Here is a 22,540-nt window from a genome sequence, read left to right on the forward strand (position 1 = left end):
AAATGTAGCCTGGACAGCACAGCAAATAATGAAGCTGTACGAACGAGATGTTTATGTTATAACTAAGTGATACATTTTGCTTAATACTTGATTATTTTAATGCTTGATTCAAACTAAATATAGGTTTCCAGTCAGTGTATGCGAAGTGTAAGAGGTTGTTATTCAAATCTCAATTGCAGTGCTCGATGTAAGGAAGGAGAAGGATGGAATTTATTATTAAATTGAATCGATTTTCGTTTATTTCATCATATTAGTTATAAATTTTCGGATATTTATGGAAGTTCATAAAATTGTCATTCTTAAAATCAATGCATCAATGCTGTTCGGATGACCAAGGAGTACAACAATTTTGCATTTCGTGAAGTTTGCAAAAATTTATTACGCAAGAGAAGGTATAGTGGGAATGCAGTATTTCTATATCCATATCCAATATTCCATTATTTTCTCTATCGATTTACACTGAATGGAGATATAATTCATTTTTAGTTTTGTTCTAGATTTAATTTACAACAGTTGAAACCCTTTTCAAATGAACTATGCTTAAAAATTTTAATTTTCGATTAATGTATCAAAATGTTTCGAACTATTTTCGATACATCAAGAATATTGTCTCCTTTTCCTACATTGGTGAGAAGAGAACATTTTAATTTCTTGTTTATATCGGACAAAGCATTCATAGCCCAATGAATGGGCAAATTGCATTGGGCAATAAAATGCATTACTAGGCCTAATAAAACTCATGTTTTAGAATTTTGGAAATTCATATCTTCGCCAAATGTTGCTGACGAATGAAACGAAATTTGCAAAATTTCATTTTATAATAAGTTTGCAACAATATGTTCCTTTCAAACGTTCCTCACACACAGGAAAATCTAGAAATTAATTTATATCTTCACACTTTAATGGGAATCGAAAATGCATTTATTTCGTATAAAAATACTAACATTTTAGAGTTCTTCGTTCAGAGATTTGAAGCTACACACACCACATAATAAAGACGTTAATATATGAATTGAATATTATTATTATTTTAGTTGGTATTAGATGCCATCAAGAAGGGAAGGACTTAATTTGCAGCAGTAAAAAACTTTCTTTATTTATATTAATAATACTCAGAGTCCTGTTTACAGAGAAGGACATCCTATACCACAGTAATTTATTCGATTTATATATCAAAATAAGAAACATTTCAAAGTTAAAGTTCTTGTTTGGGTGGCAGAGCGTCCGGGCGGGAATACCGTCCGGCGAAGAGCGTAATTCCGGATTGCAGATCCTGCAGGAGGAATACGAAGGGATGGTCCGCTACGAACGGCGGAATGGTGCGCACCATCGCCATACGGGCCATGATCACCTGGGCTGTAGTCGCGGGAAAGGAATATTTCAAGTCATTAATAAACAATCAAGGATGTTAAGAATAATATAAATATATAAAAATATCAAAAACTGTGTATATTTCAAGAATTTATGAGCAGCGTTCATGAGAAAAGGAAGTCATGACTACCGTAAATTGAAGAACGCTCGAATAACGCTAATAAATGTGAGATATTGAATAAGTTTGATGAACAAATATTTCATGAATAAGTTTAATGGTTAAATGAGCAATGAATATCGCTTTGAAATAAAAAGTTCCTGAGTGACATTAATTGATAATTAGGTAATGCAACATTCTAGGCGTAATATTAGAAACAATCGCCCGTTTGTCCCATAATCACGAAAAATATCTAGAACCAAACTCAATCACAAGTTCAGAAAAAACTCAAGCACAAGTCCAGAACCAAACTCAAGCACAAGTTTAGACCCAAACTTAAGCACAAGTTTCGACTCAAACTTAAGCTAAAAAGATTCATCGAAACAATACCCAGGTTAAAGATGAGAAAAGCAAGACGTACAATATTTCTTAAATTTATTGACAGCAGTACTATAAAAAAAAACTACTTCAGGTTACGGAAAAAACAGCTTTAAAGACGCTAAATTGCAAGTGTGCAATACAATGAGCAATAAGTGTACAATATTATATTATATAATAAATTAAAAATACAAAGAAGACTTAGCAGTTTAAAAATAACATATCGTAAATAATAATAAAAAATCATTCTCTCTCTCAAATGGTGATAATTTTTATATGCTGCAAGAAAGAATATGAGAAAATATGTAGGAAACAGAAGCAACGGAATATAAACCTACAGAAAAATGTAAAAGAACAATCGACAATATCCACTGCCGAGGCCCATAAGTGTCAAAACAGGAATATACAGGTTAAAGAATCAGGTTTAAGCTTCGAAGTTACATTAGACATAAATAATTTCTTGCTATTTTGTTTTCCAAAGATGTGGAAGGAGTTGCATTTTTGGCCATTTTTGAACGCGCAAAACAGCATTAAATTGGATTTGGCAGATTGCATTGTATATTTTAGCATTATATGTATTTATACACAATTCTAAATTGCATCTCCTGCATCCTAGAAAAAATAGCAAAAAACTTCCCGAATCACGAATTAAGGTTGTAATTGAGGACGAATAATTCACTGTTGACCGGAAAAATATAATGTACCACATAAACCTAACTTTTGCATTGCATTTTCAAATGTTGAATGATTTGAATACCAAACAGTTTTTGGATCATATATAAAGCCAAATATGAATCACTCGATGATGGGTTTTTGCACTTTTTCGGTCATTAAGTACTCATTGAACAAATAACTGGGAGTCTCAACCTCAATTTCTGAATCGGTTTTACTATTAAACTTTTGGATAGCTCATCGAATTCATAATGCCTTTTGATCGAATTCACGGTAGAGTATGTAATAGAATGTTATTCCATACAGGGAATTTAACTTGCACACAAGTGGCAAGTACCGTACCTAAATCTGCAGGTAAGGCTTAAGCCGACGCCTGCGGTTGTGTAAGGCGGCCGCAGAAGAGAATTACCCCAGATTTCTTTTTCTCCCCCAACATGAAGAAAAATGGACGGTTTGCTGTGAACTCAGGGTACCTCACTGCCGCTGCCGCCTTGATAACGACGGCTGTTAGAGGGTGGTACCAAAAGGCATGTTGTGTTAACTAACGTCTTAACCATTAATTTTAGGCTGTGTGCTACTGCGGCAAACCTGCGCGATTTTCGTTGATAGCGAAAAAACTTTGACTGTTTATACCACGAGGGCAACGACTGAGGAAAACAAATGAGAAACAAAACAAAAAAATTCGAAAAGCAGAAAATTAAAAAATATATATTAAAAAAATAAATGCAAGAAACTTGAATAGGGACGACATTGATTAATATCAGGCATTAGGATTAATTTCATTTCAAATTGTGAAAAAAATAATAGCGATCGTGCAGGAATTTTTGCCACCGTTCGAAGTTATTTTCATTTTTTCGCTTATTTTATTTATTTATTTAGTGTTTTTTATTAATTTGAGACATTGCATACAGATAAGTAGGTTGAGTGCAGTTTTCATATGTTATTTAATGTATGATTTGATTTTCTTTGCATTCAATTTGACAATTTAAACGAGATACCATTTTGTTTCGTACTTCTATCAACCATCAACGGAAGAATTCTCGTCGTTCAGCTTACGCCACGAATTCTTTTTCAGCGCTGAATTTGACTTTATTTCGTTCCCGTCATTTTTCTTGGTACTTAGAACATGGTAATGGTACTCAATCATGGACAAATCGTCCAACCGGGCCACCGGATGCAGAAACAGAATAATCTCCTCTTTTCATCCTCTTTTCAAAACGCATAGCAATTTTCTAATTACAACCTAGCTAGGGTGACCACCATAATTTCATTATGATTAAAGTACCTACCTTCGCTAACAAAATTTGGGGAACGCCTAGGTTTCGGCCGAATAGTCGCTACATTCGGCGCAAAGTTATTCTGGGACTGCTTGGTCACCCGATCGAAATCAGTTTCTGGTCAGAATCTCCTATCCAACTTTATAGTCGCCTGAGAGTATGAGAAGTGTTGGTCGAGCCGAGTCATACCGAGTTAGCAAACTGCAAAGAGGCTGCCTCCAAACCCTGAGCCGAAGCGGGCATATAGAGAAGCTGATTTACGTGCTCCCCGAGTAATGGGCGGCCCTAATGCAGGGTCGCACACGCCTCTAAATTTTGTTAGGGTAAAACGGATTACATCTAACTTTCAATTTTTGGTACCTTCTAAATGTTCATCATCACAAAGACGCAACGCAATCTATTCTTGCCAATTTGAATAATCAACAACTTCATTTCTTGTGTCTGTCATAACCAGGAAAACCTCGAATTTGTTAAAAATTATAAACATTTTATTTCCATTCTGTCGTAGCCTTCCTAATGCGTAGTTTTGTTGCCCAAGAAGAAACGAGGCAAGAGCTTGGCAGATTCAAGCTTCAATTTTAAATCTTACAGCAACTCAAGAATTTCAAATGCGTCACATTAATTAGTAATAAATGAAAGCATGCAAGAAGCCTTGGAAATTATCAGGAAAGCAATGTTTCCTGATGATTGGGAAAAATACCAAGTAGAAACGGAAATGTGTAAGTGGACTAAATCTTAAAGCAATACAGATTAGTTAATGGAGAAGATAAGAATAGAAAACAGAAATAGTAGAAAAGTAGTAACCTCCAAAATTCAAACAGCCCGTTAACAACTAATGCAATAAAGGTGATAATAAATCATGAATTAGATTCTATGCGAGATTGCACCAGTAAAATAAAAATATATCTATTAATTGATGTGCAGTTTTAATTTGAATGAGATGGCACTTCCTACATTCAGTTAAAACTGAACTCAACCACCAAATGTTTTCGTCGATTAAACGCAAGTTTAATTTTTCATGAGTGAGTCATGAAAATTTTTTTATAGGTAAGAGCCAAATAAAAAAAGCTTTTTTCGAAAACAGGCATTTTCATTCAGAACTAAGCACGGCTGCGCGGAAAATCAAGTTACCCAAACATCCATTTCAAAATGGCCGTTGACACTTTATTACCATCAGCAAAATCAGCAGGTCTTCAGCGTTAGCCAAATAAGGTTTTTGCCAAGTTTATAATTGAAATACCAAAGTTTATTCACTCATTTTTCGAGATGTCATTGGTGAAAAGATGTAGACTTTTTACAAATAGATGTATCAGGGCCACAAAGATCAAAGAAATTTACTTCTACTATAGGTTCTTAAATTTTAAAGTTCGTGTAAGGAGGTGGTTTTACTCGAGTTAGCGATGCATCTGAACACAAACCGCGTTCGGAATAAATGTCCGTCTTTCATTACATTTGTCCACTAAGAGAAATAAAGAACTATGTGGCGTGCAAAGGACGATGTGGCGTTCAAGTTAGTAGTTACTTTTCATGCACTCTAAAAACGACCACCTAAAAAGTGAGTACCTAAGTCAGGTGACGGACTTAGGCCGACGCCTGCGGTTGTGTAAGGCGGCCGCAGAAGAGAATTACCCCAGATTTTTGTTTCTCCCCCAACATGAAGAAAAATGGACGGTCTGCCGTGAAGATGGGGTCGGGCATGGGCATGGCGCACAGCATCATGATAACGGCTGTTCGCGAGAAAAACCACAACAGGTCAAATGAAAACAAATCCAATCTAATAAAAATATTCTGTCTCGTTTTCGTTGCGCAAAGTTATTTCCAAATTTTTTTCGCAAAGTTTAAAAGCTCGAAAATTAAATGAGGGGATTTACTCAAAACTCATCTTTACTGGAGTAATTTGGGAATGACACAACTTCTTATTAGCTAGTATTTTAAATCTCTAAGCATTGGGCAAATAAATTTCTGTTCCGTGACCAAAATAGGAAAACAGAACCATAGAATCAATCGAACGAATTCAACTGCAGTAGGATTGATGACTGCAATGATGGAAGAGGATCAAAAAAATATTATTTTTTTATATTTTTTGAGGGAGGGAGCAAAGAAAAACTTTCACGCGAACGCATCTACCGAATAGTATTTATGAACTAAAAATCCAACTACCAGAAAATTTGAAACACCACAAATTCGAAGTCGCGGGTGGCAGAGATATAACATGTTCGAGACGGAAATAGAATACAGAGGTAAACATAATGCTGCGCTGACTACCGACAATAATTGCAGCGGTATTCATGAAGAAATGTTCTCTTGATATTACAGGTCATCACCAGTAACCTCCAAAATTCAAACACGAACGTCAGGACAACACCACAAAGAGAAGTAGAAACCAGTCATTACTGACACATAACATATTGATCTCGGCGCTGAAGTGTAGGCCTGATGTGGCCTGTCGCCGATCCTTTTCCTTTTCGTGCCTTGTTCACAGAAGATCTAATATTTGACTATCCGGTCATTTGACCGGATATCCGGTCATAATATCCGGTCATTTGACCGGATATTTTCATGACTGACTATAGTTTCAAGATCTAGTAGCTACTAGACTTCCACCGGGTTCGATATGGTGCTAGGCATTTCAAATCTGAACATATATTTTTCCATAGCTTATCTAGTCTGTTCTTGAACGCGTTCATACTTGGAGCGCCAACGATGTCATTGGGGAGGCCGTTTCACATGTCGGTGATTCGAAGCGAGAAGAAATTTTGTCGCGTGGAGAAGTTGCAGCGCAGTTTTTTTAGTATATAGCCGTGGCCCCTGGTGTTGGTTCTTGTTTCAAATTCTAGTAATCCTTCGGGGACCTTGTATAAACCATGAGTATACTTGTATATTTCAATGAGGTCCCCACGCAAACGTCGATAACTGAGGCTTGGAAGCTTCATAATCTTCAATCTGTCTTCATAGGACTTGCCCTTCAAGCCTGGAATTATCCTTGTTGCACGTCAGTTTATGACAGGGTTAGGGATGGGGGGGAAGAGTGGGGAGGAGATCGGATGGGCATAGGAGGTGGAGGTGGAGGGGGAATGGGAGGGGGAGGGGGTAAGGCTGGTAGGGAGATAAATGGAAGAGGCTGTACTGGATGTGTCTGTTTGCCGAACATTCATGGCTGACAGAAGTTTCGTTTTACTCACGTTGTATTTCTCTCCGCAATCTCTCATAACGCAGTGTTCGCATTCATATGAAACTCTGGTCTGGTCAAGCCTCACGAGAACGTAAAGCAAGAGTGCTGTACATCGAAGGTGTATAAACGAACGGCATTTGTTGCATTTAACGGCTAATGGTGCTCTGCAAGATTTACGGCAGATTGGACATGAACTTCCCTTAGTGGGCTCAATCACAACACATTTCGCCATATTGCCGTATTTTTTTCTAATTTGTTTATCTAGTTGCACTAATTCTGTTTCTCAAGATTCACTATTTCAATGGATAGTTAGTTCGAAAAATTTTACTATTTATAGGTAGTCTTGCCGTAGCTACACTATAGCGTAGAGGGTTCCAGCGTAAGGAATTTGGCGGCGGTTGGCGGCGGTCTGCGACCGGATAAGAGTAATAAAATTTAGTTGAGGCCTGGGCTCGAATGCACACTTCCTGCACACTTGAGTCTCCAATGCATTCACTGTATTTTCTTTAAATATCTAATTATTTGTGCCTATCACACTTTAATACCGCTGATTCACTTCTTTACCGAGGAAAGACTGTTTTGATTTTCAACTTGAATTTTGATTACTGAGTTAAATTTAATCTAGCAAATCCGAATATATTTTTTCCAAAAATTACAACATTTACGAAATTTGGAAGTATTAGTCTGGCCTGAACACTTCCAACTGACTTCCACACTTTTAGTGGCTTAATGAGTTCCCTGATCTATAACCACGATCACTTCACTGGATTCATAACACGTGAGCTCAGATTTGAGGATAGCACTAACAGCTCAAACTCAAGAACCGACGTAAAATCAGGCCCGCGGCAATAAATTCACGCGGAGCGACGCATGTCTTACCAGCACCACGTCCAGGAAGGAACTCATGATGGAACCAGGATGGATCCATCATTCGATCCATTACCATGGAGCAGTGCAAGAAAGTGTGTCACGCTGTCCGTCAATTTGATGCAGTCATAAAAAAACTCTTCTCAAGAAGCATGAGAAATTATAAAAATACGTTCCCGTGATTTTGAGCCTGTAAAACAATTGGTTTTTGCGTGGATTCTTTGGATCTGAATAAATTTGAGTACTTCGATTCAACTTCAATATACAGTAACACAACATAAGTTTACATTCAACTCGTGATTCCTTCTAAACCAAAGTTTCACGACAAAATTGAGTTTTGCAATAAACAATCTAGAAGAATGATTAATAATCAACAAACGAGACGAATTTGGCAAGAACAAGACAAAACCACAAGCTTTAATACGATTCGTATTATAATGTAAATGCAAAGAAGTTTTAAACACTGGAGTCAGAGAGGCAGTCCCCATGCATCTATTATACGTACCCATTATCGATTCCATAACATGCAGAATCGAGGCAAGTGAGCGATAGAAATAATGTACTAATATCAAACCGTACCGCATGCAACAAAAAATTCTCTGCATCAATGCTCTAAGTTGTAGGCAGTTCACAGATGTCACATCGGCATGCGGGTTGAGCGACTGCCATTTTTAACCGTGTTATGTGATCTTTGATTGCCAGTTCAAAGCATGGCAATCTCCACATGAAGCAATCTCAACATAAAGCAATATCAACATGAAGCAATCTCAACGTGAACTAATCTCAACGTCAACTAGTTTCAACGTGAACCCATTTGAAATCATACTGAGCCAATAATATCGTGATAACCACAATTTTCAACAGAAATATTCCAACAGACTCGGGGAGTAGGTACCTCGACACAGAGTACAACTGGGCTGGCACTTATGGTCGCAAAAGGCGCCCACAGAAGAGAACGGCCCCCGACTTTTGCTTCTCCCCCAACAGGAAGAAGAATGGGTGATCGGCAGTAAACGTGGGTGTGGCCATTGGACGCGCACACTTTAGTCTCATGACGACGGCTGTTATCGGCGAGTGAAATTAAGAGGTAGTTCACTATATTCATTAAACCTATTTTATGAAAATGAGGACAGTTAAAAGTCAATATGGTCGTCACCATCTCTAGCTTCAAGCTCGAGAAGCAGTCGCCACAGTCCGTTAACAATAATAGCGGAGCATTTAAATATGAAGTTCTGTAAAATTATGATTTTTTTTACGTTGAGAATCCGATGTTCCACTGTTATGGAATAGCGACATAGAATGCGTTGTTTAATAATTTAAGTTAAATATGCAAATGCATCACATACATTTGGCAGGATGTGAATTACTTGAATTTCGGAGGGGTCGGTTCAGGGTCCAACTTGGATTGTTCCGCAATCAAAAGTGAAAATTAGATAAAAGCTCGAAAAATGTTATTTGCTGTCTGGTGGGTTTCTACATGTTACTTTTTTAGCGAGTTTAATTTGATCTGAATACAAGCCAACAGTTCTAAAAATTTCAAAACGTGCGCACTTCGGCTCCGTAAGTAAGACACTTATCTTAATTTCGATAGCTACAAATCTACGTTGGTGACACATCTAAATTGCAAATGATATTTTTGTAATAGGGCTTTGAAAACACGCGTAGTCTTTGAATTTAAAACATCGGAAACGCACATCGAAAACTTTAGGAAGTGAAAGTCTTTAGAATGCAGTTGCAAATAATTCCCCACACATGCAAACAGCAGGTCGGTATATTGTTTTAATAAGATTTCTAAGATTTTTTCAGTATTATTTATATCAGATTTCACTCGCATTCTAATTAGCTCATCTTCCATCTTCTAAATTGATTTTATATAGTTAGTTATGAACCTGCGAAAAAAATCTGGATGTTAACAAACATCGATCTTGATGGTCATTGATCCTCATCGTAGGATCAGGATCGATTATCTGTTTGCATTCATCTCTTTCCTCAAGAAAGATATTTTGGCTACTTCGTTCATTATGCCCTGATATGCATCATGAAAATTTACATTGTTAGCTCAAATTCAAGTAGGCAATTTCACTGCTGTAAAGTAACTACTAGGGATATTTCGCTGCTGCAGAGTAACTACTAGGGATATTTCGCTGCTGCAGAGTAACTACTAGGGATATTTCGCTGCTGCAGAGTAACTACTAGGGATATTTCGCTGCTTTAGAGTAACTACTAGGGATATTTCGCTGCTTAATTTAGAGTAACTACTAGGGATATTTAACTGCTGCAGAGTAACTACTAGGGATATTTCACTGCTGCAGAGTAACTACTAGGGATATTTCACTGCTGCAGAGAAACTACTAGGGATATTTCACTGCTGCAGAGTAACTACTAGGGATATTTTACTGCTGCAGAGTAACTACTAGGGATATTTCGCTGCTGCAGAGAAACTACTAGGGATATTTCGCTGCTGCAGAGAAACTGCTAATGATATTTCGCTGCTTTAGAGTCACTACTAGGGTTATTTCGCTGCTCTATAGTAACTACTAGGGATATTTTGCTGCTTTAGAGTAACTACTAGGGATATTTTGCTGCTTTAGAGTAACTACTAGGGATATTTTGCTGCTTTAGAGTAACTACTAGGGATATTTCGCTGCTCTAGAGTAACTAGCAGGGATATTTAGCTGCTTTAGAGTAACTACTAGGGATATTTCGCTGCTGTAGAGTAACTAATTGGGATATTTATCAGTTTGATAGCATTTTTTTTCCTACACGCGAGCTTCTCAAGCTTCACTATTAAATTTAATTAAGTTGAATCTAATGAATCTAAGACTTCTCGAATATAATATCTCATACTGGATCTGCTTGATAGCAACTGCTAACACTAAGCTTCATTATCATATCTCACTGATGATACATTTCCTGGAACTTTTGTCATTTTTGTCGCGAATCTCAATTTAGTTCAGTTACCGCTCGATGAGAACGCAATATTATTTGCAATCATAGCGCCCATTTTCAAAAAAAATATTTCAAACTATTAGTAGTGATTCCGATAAGAATAATTACATTGAACCAATTCAGTATTCACAATAAGGATCTCATTATTTTATCTACTTACAATTGTTAAATCCTAGAAAAAATGCTATAATTTTTTACTTACTTACCTTTACGCTGGCGTTAACCATTGACAACGTATAAACTTTTTAATAGAATATTCAGACTCCATTAACCAAAAACTGCCCCTAATGACACTTTTTAGACGCCATAAAACGAAATTGATTACATGGGAATTATATCATTCAAACTTTATTCGAATATTTCTTCGTTTTACATGAATGAAGGCAGTCTTAGTCTGATCAAATATTGTGAAGGTTTGCATTTGCCAATTTCGCAGAGCTTGAATAGAATAACAAAGAGAACAACAAAGGGATAATTTTTAAATCATGAAAGAATTAAGTGTTTTTATCGCAAAGTGGAACACTTCTGCATATGATCACAAAAAAGCCAACAGGCACCAATTCGTCATAAATGGAAACAGTAAATCTCAGTTAAATTAAAAAAATATAAGTAACATAAAAACCAAAGATTATCACCGAAGTTTACGTAGCCCAAAAATTTGATATTTCATACAATTAACTCGCAGTGAAAGCTCAGGGTGTTAAGCTCACACGCAGAATATACGCAAAAATTAAAAATCACACACATTTAAGTGACCAGTCTGACCCTGAAGACCATTACCAAATTAAATGCATATCATACCTAGAATCTTGAAGTTGTTCAGGATATTAAAAACGAACTGGGAACTAGGGCCGTACTATCAAAACTATTTGCGAGCTCGTAACTCCGTTAGCCAATCACTGACTGCTTCTCAAGCTAAACCCAATAATCACATTCTATAAATCTACATCTACGTGTACTTGGGGAGCAACCTTAAATACAAGTTTTATTGAAGACTTTGGACTTCAACGGAACTTGTATTGAAGAACAGCTTTTGTCCAACTATACCAATATTAGGCTGCAACGTCTACCTATGCGAGTTTTGATAGTACGGCCTAAGTTATTAAAAACATAACTGGGCCCATACTTTCAAAACTCGCTACTCGCTAAGTGAACGTAAGTACTTACGCTCTATTTTCTTGTCTGTGATTAGTGGATTTGGCTTGAAAGGCCGTCAATGATTGGCTCATGAACTTATGATCTCTTAACTTTTTTTTTAAAGTATGATGGGCCCTGTACACTAAAAAATGCGGTGCACTCACCCGTGGCAGCGGCGGCTTCACTGCCCTCCTCGTTGACGTCGATGAAGGCTTTGTGCAGCACATTGGAGACGTAGAGGTCGCCGGGCAGCCCTCCTATGCCGCTCAGATCCGCTGAAGACCCGAACATGTTGCTCACACCCAACTACCGTAGGACATAATGTCAAGAACATGTCGCTCACACCCAACTACCGTAGGACATAATGTCAAGAACATGTCGCTCACACCAAACGTTGTGTCTGACGTTAAAATAACGTTCATTAAACGTTGTGTCGGACGTAAAAATAACGTTCATCAAACGTTGTGTCTGACGTTAAAATAACATTCATTAAACGTTGTGTCGGACGTTAAAATGTCGTTCATTAAACGTTGTGGCTGACGTTAAAATAACGTTCATTAAACGTTGTGTCTGACGTTAAAATGACGTATTAAAATCACTTGCTTGCTTAAATCGCAAGTTAACCAGGAATTTAAAAGCAAAGACAATACCTATAGCAAATGCTAATTTATATCTTATGATATCCCTGATGATATCAATGATATCATTAAGTTGGCGGTATGACGTCACGCAATTCTATATCAATGATATCATCATTGATATCAATGAAATCCCTGTTTATCATTGCTTGGTTCCCATTTAATTTGAAACGAAAAGAACAGAAGCTAAAAATGCTGGTGCTTAAGCCCGTAAATGTTGATTTTATAAACACATAAGTTTGGAAACTGCCATTAGCTTTGGTAACTTTGCACTCAATTAAAGAAAAACTATTGTTTGATTCAAGCTCTATGGTGAATTTGATAGACTTATGTTGGAGATTAAGATAGTAAAAAAAGACCCACATGAGAGGGATGCTTAAAAATCAAAAAAGTATCCTCAACATATCGGTTATAGAGAATTGGCTTTTAAAATTAAATGGGATCCAAACAATGATAAATCGCAGCTTTCGCATTTGCCCAGCTTTCTTAGCCATGCACTCTGAATTTGAATTTTTGCGCAGTATCTTTTCACAAAATGGCTTTCCATCGCACCTGGTGTTTAACCAATTTAAAAAGGTTATGTCCAAGCAATATACTGGAGTAGTTCCCAAGTGTGACAATAGGAACGTTGTTAACTGTTCTTTTCCCTACTTTGGCCCCGCATCTAAGACTATGTCAAAGGAATTAAAAGTTTTATTCGCTAAATACCTTCCGGATGTAAATCTTCATGTGTTGTTAGTTAACAATTTTAGAATCGGCTCGTTTCTCAGGTATAAGGATACCCTTCCTGTTCTTATGCATGCGTTCGTCACTAGTTTACAGATATAGTTGTGCACAGTGCGCATCAGCGTGCGTCGGTATGACTTCACGCAATTTCTGTAAGGTTGTCAGAGCATAAGGGCAGGTGTTATAGAACGGGGAAGCTACTTGCACATCCACCTCCTGCTGTACGTGTTCATGCCGGGCAATGCAACACCTCTGTATCTGATAATGATTGTAAAGTTCTTGCTTTCACATCCGGTGTTACTGATCTACGAATTTTAGAATCCCTGAATATATTCAAAAAGAAGCCTAGTCTGAATGCCGCTTTCAGCTCCTTTCCTATTGAAATAGTAAATAGATAGGCCGTTTATTATATAGCGTTTATTTCATGTCTCATTTACTTGCTTCAAGTTTTAATACCTGACAGTGGATTTTACTTTACTAATTGATTGTATTTGTGTTTCTAGGATTGAACTGAACTTTGTGTTATGAACTGACGATGGAGCTGGCCTCCGAAACGTTTCCTCCTATAAATATATGGTGAATTTTTGTGGTATTGTCTTTTAAATAAATTTGCGCTTTTAAATTCCTGGTTAAAATAACGTTCCTTAAACGTTGTGCCTGACGTTAAAATTAAGTTCATTAAACATTGTGTCTTACGTTAAAATAGCGTTCATTAGACATTGTGGCTGACGTTAAAAACTTTACAATAAACATAGTGGCTGACGTTAAAATAACGTTCATTAAACGTTGTGGCTGACGTTAAAATAACGTCCAGTAAACATTGTGTCTAACGTTAGATAACGTTCATTAAACGTTGTTCCAACGAAATCATTGCGTAATCAACATTGCGTCGACATCATTTTCCTGGAGGGTCATAACATCGCTCTCTGACCATCATCAACTCATATCAATCGCTAATAATGAACTTATTACTCACTGATAAATAACATTCGCAGACTTGAATGGTTTGACAAAGTCTTCGTAGTTCTTGAAACGCTTGATGATGACATCCACATTGAATTTTAACTTTCTGACTTTGCTTGAAATATTTCTACTACATCGTAAACTACCAGAGGTGCAATATATCTATTATTTAATATTGATAATTAAAAATTAAATAAATAAATGTATTAAATTAAAAAAATAATTGAAGTAAAAATTATATTATAAAGTAAATAATTAAAATAAATAGATTAAAAAAGATAATAATAATTACATAATTAAATATTATTAAATTAATTAATGATACTTAAATAACTATTATTTAATAATATAACTATTTAAAGGTTTAATTTAGCACTGATAATGATCACTCACCGACTTAAGAGGTGCGACGAGATCCTCGGAGTACTCCAGCTTGAAGCGCGGGATGGTCACTTCCACCTTAACTTTTCGCCCCGAGTCGAAGAGCTCGCGTAGGTCCACCCCCTGTAGCCTGCGCTCTACCTCTGCCAGACCCGTACGCTTGTCTGGTAGCACGATAACCAGGCTTAGGTTGCCGCCCTGTCGTGTGAACCATTCAGTGAGAGGATATAGCACATAAGACTCAAGTTGCAGCTTTAAGGCCACCATTGCAACAAGTTTAAAAAAATAGAAAACAAAAATTCTGCGTCTTTAATTTAATTTAATTCTAACACTTTTAAATGAATTTCACATTTAAAACGTAACTCAGAAGATATCATTTGACGTAGAAATAAAGAAGTTGCATAGAATTTAAAACTAAATACATGATTCTGTGACTAATGGGTTTTAACGTTTAAATTTCAAAGTGACTATAGTAGTTGGTGGTCATGAGGGACCAGACACTACAATGTAGTTCAACATGTCATTCACCGCAAAAAAAAAAAAGAGTTTAGCCGTGAAGCGATAGTCAGTTATTCAGGAGTTAGCTTATCATGTGCACTTTCTTCAAAAAAAAAAAAAAAAACATTTGCTATCAAATTTTTCGGAAATATGGAATCACTGAAGTACAATTCCAGACTTCTGTTTGCCGAGGCTGAGGGTTGAAGAATACTATGATGAATACTAAGAATACTCCAGCGTGACCTGGGGGGCTGCTACTTTCAGACACATACAAAGGATATTAAAGATACTGACCTGATAGTCCATGCCGAGCACGGTAGCTTCGAGATCCTTCCTAATCATGTATCTGTACTCCTCTTTGGCCTTCATCATGGGGACATTGACACTGTTAGTCTCATCAGTGTAGAAAGGCAAGTCTTGCGTCCGGGCTTTGTCAAACGGCTTCGTCCAGAGCCCCTTGAAGTAGACGGCATTCACGAGCACCAAACGCGTTAAAGCGTCCAGGATGCCTGCGACAAGAAGTTTTTTGGAAGAAGACGTTTCAGGGCATTCGGAAAATAAATTTCCAGGTCTTTTGGAGAATGACGCTCAATGTGTATTGGAAAATGCCTTTTGGAAGGCGATGTTCAAGGTCTTTTTGGAAAATTTTTTTTAAGTCTTTTGGAAAGAGACATTCACGTTTTGTTTTAACGATTTCGAGGTCTTTGGAAATAAACATTCAAGGTCTTTTGTGTGCGGTTTGCAGAGCAGCATGCACACATTCTTAGCGTGATCAGTCGTGGAATGTCAACATGACTTGCCTCTACACTCTACAGCACTCATACCAGTGAGTGCATTTATCTTATTTTTCGAAACTTGATATCAACTTCCTCGGACTTTTTGGCGACATTCATCATTACCTACAACAACATCATCATCACCATCATCACCATACCTTCAGGTATGAGGTTCTTGATCTTGTTCTTGGTTGCTTCCTCGACCGCCTGGTTGATCTCTTGACGCACTGCCTCCGTCTGGCCACCGAAGTCAACCACCTGACAGAGATCATATCACTCAACCACCTGACAGAGATCATATCAGTCAACCACCTGACAGAGATCATATCAGTCAACCACCTGGACTAAGGTAATACAGCACCTGGTTACTAAGGTAATGCAGCACCTGGTTACTAAGGTAATACAGCACCTGGTTACTAAGGTAATACAGCACCTGGTTACTAAGGTAATTATACATCAAGAGGCATTACCTTAGCAGCGGCCTGGAAGTGCTGCGTCAGGGCATCGGAAAACTCCTGCTGGAGGTCTAGCTTGTGCGAGACGTACATATTGTTGGCGACATGAAGTTCGTACAGCTTCTGCACGCCTTCCTGCGGTAAATATACACTTCATTGTCATCGTAAGCTTCATTTTCATCGCATATTAAAGTCTAAATATTTGCACCTGACCTTCCTGTAGGCAAAATAAACTTCATTGTCATTGTAAATTGAAAGCAAAAAATACGAGCCGGTTTCAGTACAGAAGTGAATATGATTCTACTTTTTACTTCCTTTAAAGTAAAAAATGGAACTAAAAAGCCAAATTCAAGAAAGGAAGTTGTATATATATTGCGTCAAATGTTCGAAACGGAAATTAGCGGCTGATTTACGTGCTCCAGAGTCCCGGGCGGTCCCTGTTGCAGAGTCTGGTTAGCATTTAAATTTTGTTAGGGCAAAGCCATACATTGATACATACATCATACATACATACAGCAATTAATGAGTATCGCCATGCCACATTAGCATCATATTGGACAGTGACATGGCGTAAAATGCGTCTCTTAAACTGTTCGAAATAACAAAACATAATAGTTATTCGTTCGTATTATTGATTATAATAACGGTGTTAAACGATCTTACCAGCGTTCTATAGTGGCGGCCCACCCGTGAAACTAAATCATGTTATCGTGCTTTCCAAGTATCGTGCAGATTTCATATTCTAACTTGAAAGAAAAGCGCAACATCGTTACATTTCAAACAGTCTAATTATGTTTTCCCGAACAGTGTACACAATATTTGTTTAATGCAGGTTTCATTGAAGACCAGAGAGCACCTCTTATTGACAATGAAACCTGCATTAAAGAAAATCTTCTGCCAAACTACAACAATATTTGTTCTGCACGGCAGTACTAAGCATGCAACATACATGCATTCTCGTGAAGATATGTACATTATAAATTCAATATAAAATTGAAATACAATATCAATTGAAAATACGATATAAATTAATTAATAATACAGTTAAAAACCACCATCGTACAGGCATTTTGTTGAAGGTACATTATAAATTCAGTATAAAATATATATACAATAAGCAATTTAAATTGAAAATACAATGAAAATTCAATAATAATACAATAAAAAACCCCGACGTACAGGCATTTTATTGAAGGCATCAAGGGCGGCAGCGAAGGCAGTTTTAACAGCATCGTTGGAGTGAGGGTGAAGCTTGAGGGCAACCGCGAGCTGATCGCGCGACGCTTGTTTAGCGCCCATGAGGGTCATACTGAGGGCTGTCATCACGCTTAGTGGTGAGAAGAACAGGTTTTTCTCTGGAGCTTTCTCCGACAAAACCTGGGTAATATAATTATTGCGTTTAAATCTCTATCTACTGAAGGAAATCTTCGCCGACAAAACATGCATGCGTAGTAATTGCGTATAAATATTTCTCAGAATGAGTCAACGACTCATGGTCAAGTCTCAAGACGTAAGATCACAAGTTCCATGATAACTAAAAATGTAGCCGTGTTAAAAAATTCTAAAATTTTTACGTAAAACTCATCAGCTGTAAACAATTTTCTGATAGCATTATAAGGATTTAAAATTTGAATAAAGAAGGCTACTAACCTTGTACATGTCGAGGGTGAAAGCACTAAGGCTGGTCGCGAGGTCGAGGGATTTTTCGTCAGACATGTCGGCGCGCGATGTGAACAGCGACGTTTCAACCAACAGCACAACAGGCGTTAACAGCAGCAACAGTAATGCCAACAGCAGTAACCTGAAAAAAAAAACAGTTGTAAAAACATGCGTTAAAAGTAGTAAAGTATTTTGCTTTAATATAAGCTAATTATGAATTAACAGCAGTAACGACAAATGTTGGCATAGCAAAAAACGGATGGAAAAAACGAAAAGGAAGACAGCAACAGCGAAAAGTGTGACAGCAACAGCGAGAAGAGAGATAGCAACAGCGTAAAGTGAGACAGAAACAACGAAAAGTGAGATAGCAACATAAAGTGAGACAGAAACAACGAAAAGTGAGATAGCAACAGCGAAAAGTGCGACAGCAACAGCGAGAAGAGAGATAGCAACAGCGTAAAGTGAGACAGAAACAACGAAAAGTGAGATAGCAACAACGAAAATGAAAATAGCAACAGTGCTAAGTGAGATAGCAACACCGAAATAGAGAACAGCGAAAAGAACAACAACAGCGACAAGTGATAGCAATAAAAATTAGATGGACAAATGGAAGCTATATAACAGCGCCAAGGGTGAGGGCCCACAGCCATACGTAGTCAAGGGCAGAGAATCGATCAGATGGAATGTACACAAACAAACAAGCGGGCAGTTTGCCAATAACTTAGAAGGCCCTAAATGGAAAAATATAAACGAAAGTTTGTGAATCTTGACTTTTAAATATCATCGAGAATTATTGACGGGTTTCCGACATACATTAAAACCCATGAACGTGCAATATCGGCCTACATGCAGGAAGTGTGTCACTATTTGGACAATATGACCTATTCATTTCGCCGAGTGTAAGAACTAAATTTCAGGTCTACTGAAATTCGATCCCAGCACTGCAAGTATATTGTGAATAAGCCATCGAGCAGCCGGTTTATAGTCAAGTGAAGCGTCAATCTTTAATTAAGCACCCAGACTTTCACTTATCTGAATATTGGCAAATACGAGCAATATTAAACGTGTAACTTTATAAATATTAGAATTGGCAAGTAAAAGATTGGTAAATGCAAATACAAGACTTGGTAAATATATATTTCGTCTGACAACCTTCAGGTCATGGTACAGTCCTGACGTGAGTATAACCATCAAGTATAAGTCACCGTCATTATCTAAAAATAAACATATTAAGTGCGCAGGAACACGCTAATATTCAAGCAAACATGTAGCCCCAGCTTGTCTGTCACTTCAAGAACCGACCGTATTTGCACTTTGATAATAAAAACTAATGTAATGTAACTACTGTACATACTAATGTATGTAACTATACTGTACACACTAATGTAATCAACGCACACCACAGCATCGTGTACATCACACGCTAAATATAATACGGCAAAAAATTCAATGTTGAAATCTTAAATTCGTAACTATAAATTATCAATATTTTTATTAACTTTAACTTAGATGGATGTCACAGTTCATACCGTAATTAACGAGTAGTATATTCATGACAACTGCGGAAATGTTAACTATTGCGAGTGATGACAATTTGTACTCATTTGGTTATTTCTTCGGTCGAGAATAAGTTTGTATGATTTGTAAGAGTGCAAACAGTAACATTTATACATTTATTTAACTTTCGGCAGGTATAATATTTGTTTGTAATCGAGTCAGTAATACAAATACAGCAAATCCTTACCAGCACTTCAAAATTAAACAATTGCATCATCATTCTGAGTAAAATTAAAAACAAAATAACCTTCATTTCCTGGCATGCATGAGTCAGCATAAATATAATAAGAATCACCCGTAACGTTGAACGATCGGCGTTTGCAACTATACAATAATGTTAGCACAAAATTTAATACACCATTATATTGTCATTTGATACACCATAACGGTATACCTTGATACAGAATTACAGTATCATCTGATACGACATCACAGTATCATTTGATACAGCATTAAAATATCAGCACTATATTCTGAGATAAAGCCACACCATTGCAGTATCACTGATACAGAATTACAGTATAACTTGATACGCCGTTATAGTATCATTTAATATGGGAGTCAGTGGCACCGCCTGGTGGCGTACAGTGGCACTCACGCTAGGAGCAGGAGACGGAGGCTGGAGCGCGGGGCGGGCTTGACGTTCTTCACTAGAACGCCGGGCGTGTACTGAGTCATGTTGGCTGCTGATGTGGCTGGTGCGAGTGGTGCAGGCTGGTGTAAGTGGTGCAGGCTGGTGCAAGAGGCGCAGGCTGGTGTAAGAGGTGCAGGCTGGCGCAAGTGGTGCAGGCTGGAGCAAGTGGCGCGGCTATATTGCAGACTAGTGTAGGAGGTGTAGGCTGGTGCAATTAATGCGAGTGGTGCTTCTTGCAGCTATGTTCACAGGACGCTGATTTGGTCGTGAATTAGGTAGCGTTGATGTTGCGTATTGCTAACGTTGCAGTGGCGTATTACTAGCGTTGATGTGGCGTATTACTAGCGTTGATGTGGCGTATTACTAGCGTTGATGTTGCGTATTACTGGCGTTGATTTTTCTGTAATAGGTGACGTGTTGTAGCCACTGACGCCAGCAGTGTTGCTGCTGCAGGTGCAGCAAGTGTGTACCGAAAACCCCTGTTTAATTTTCGCGCGCACTTTGGCAGGCGCTTATAAACAAGTGTTCGCACAAACGTACTTTTTCTGCACTGGCTTCTCTTTAGACGTGCACTGTTGATAAACGCAGTTTAGGTTTCCTACATAACTTTATCAAATCTAAATATATAGTATATTGATTTATCTGTTTTGTTCAATATTGTTTGGAGTTTTTTATAATTTTTAATATAATAATATAATTTTTATATATTTATCATAATAAAGCTTAAAATATAATTAAGGTTTCAGATTGAATCTAGATTGCTATAGAAAAGAGAATCGATCTGACACTAATTTTCTATCTAGAATTACAATAGAAAAGCACGAGTGCAATTTCCAGACAACTCGCTAAAACGGATTACCGTTCATTACTAGATGGCCGGGCTTTAACAAGCACCTACAGTTGAAATTACACCTCCGAGCACCTCCAGCATTAGGAATTTCCATCGAATTTTTCTACTCTTCTTATAATATGACTATAGTAATTCAAGTGACTATAAATGTAATTCAAATAATGGAAAACTGTAGTCAGATGATCAGCAGTTTTTGTCGCTAACGAAAATGATACGCGAACGATGTTGCTATAAAAAATTTATGAAAAATCAATACAAGATTCGGTTGATCACGGGATAGGAAAAGCAGGAATGAATGAAATTCGATGAATTTGAATCAATATGAGAACAAGTATTAAGTAATAACCTACAGTTAAGTAATTACCTACCATTAAGTAATAACCTACCATTAAGTAATGACCCTAAATGATCTTAGCGCCTCACAATAAAAAGTCTGATTTATCGATGTAGAAATTTGCACTCAGAATGAGCGAGACTTCGATCAAATAGCCGAGCCACCTCTTACCCTTGCGTGGGTCATTCTGACCCATTTGGGCCTGGTACAACGGCGTATTAGAGCTACGTTCGCTCTTTGCTCGTGCTTTAGAAAGTGAATCCCTATTTAGACAATGTGAACCATAAATTTCATTGTGTGTTATTACTCGTGGAATTCACATGAATTTTGTACATAGTGGTATGGAAAAGTTCCCAGCATGTAATTTTGAGATTAAAACTCAATTTTGTTTCTCTTAATCATTCATAAAAGACCATGGATATTCGTTGTCATCGTTTGTAGTGGAAATTGAATCATCAAATAGAAATTGTTTAACATTGAAAGCCTTTGCATGTGAACGGAAAATTTGTATGCGTAAATCTCATGTTCCGTAATAAGCATCTGTTGACACTTCATTCAGATGACCGAAGGCCAATAAATTAATATTTCCGGTATTTTCCACTAGAATTTTTAATGCAACTGTATTTTAGTTGATGGATAGTTTCCAGCACGTCGATATCACACATTAGTTTTGTATAAGATATAGGTTAGGCGAACAATTTATAAGCAGTAATATTTAGGTTTTTAGGATTTTTGTTTGTCTTTTCCAGTTTTTTATCACCTTTGATGTGACCTCCAGCAGTGGTGCATTTCAATTGTCAATGTTTATTGCTAACTTATAAAAATAGTGATTACATTTGTGAATGTTTAATTTTAGAGTGTATAAGAGTCGTGTTATATTGATTATTTATAAGTGTCAATTTCTTCATATTTTCATATTTAGGTTAGGTTATTTTTTTGGTTATTTGTTTAATGAGTGCTATTTCGATTATATTTCAGGATGCCTCAATGTATGGATTTTTTGGATTTGTGGATACATTTTTTTGGTTAAAGTTTTTAGGTTTGTCAGATTTGGAAGACTAGTTGCTTTTGTATTTCTATATTATTATGTTAATTATATTAATTTCAAACTTCTTATTAATTAAACATCCCTTGTTCGGTAAAGTAATT

General features: G+C 37.1%; 1 protein-coding gene across 6 annotated transcripts in view; it reads right to left on the reverse strand.

The window, feature by feature from the left end:
- Positions 1-359: 359 nt before the first annotated feature.
- The window catches only part of LOC108673787 (leukocyte elastase inhibitor), a 31,613-nt gene continuing 9,432 nt past the window's right edge, over positions 360-22,540 (reverse strand). For 2 of the 6 annotated variants that reach the window (XM_018161660.2, XM_047880128.1), the window contains exons 2-9: positions 18,008-18,158; positions 17,537-17,734; positions 16,373-16,492; positions 16,061-16,160; positions 15,421-15,635; positions 14,641-14,826; positions 12,085-12,226; positions 360-1,356 (exon numbers count right to left, since the gene is read on the reverse strand). In XM_018161660.2, the coding sequence (XP_018017149.1) occupies positions 1,196-1,356; positions 12,085-12,226; positions 14,641-14,826; positions 15,421-15,635; positions 16,061-16,160; positions 16,373-16,492; positions 17,537-17,734; positions 18,008-18,158 (1,273 nt within the window). In that variant the 3' untranslated portion in view covers positions 360-1,195. Of the gene's footprint in view, positions 1,357-2,860; positions 3,023-5,358; positions 5,523-8,729; positions 8,896-12,084; positions 12,227-14,640; positions 14,827-15,420; positions 15,636-16,060; positions 16,161-16,372; positions 16,493-17,536; positions 17,735-18,007; positions 18,159-20,171; positions 20,685-22,540 lie in introns of those variants that run through there. The other 4 variants (XM_018161657.2, XM_018161659.2, XM_018161658.2 and 1 more) reach the window with 4 other exon arrangements.

Source organism: Hyalella azteca, unplaced genomic scaffold, assembly GCF_000764305.2.
Source record: "Hyalella azteca isolate HAZT.00-mixed unplaced genomic scaffold, Hazt_2.0.2 contig4675, whole genome shotgun sequence".
In the NCBI taxonomy this organism is placed as follows: Eukaryota; Metazoa; Arthropoda; class Malacostraca; order Amphipoda; family Hyalellidae; genus Hyalella; species Hyalella azteca.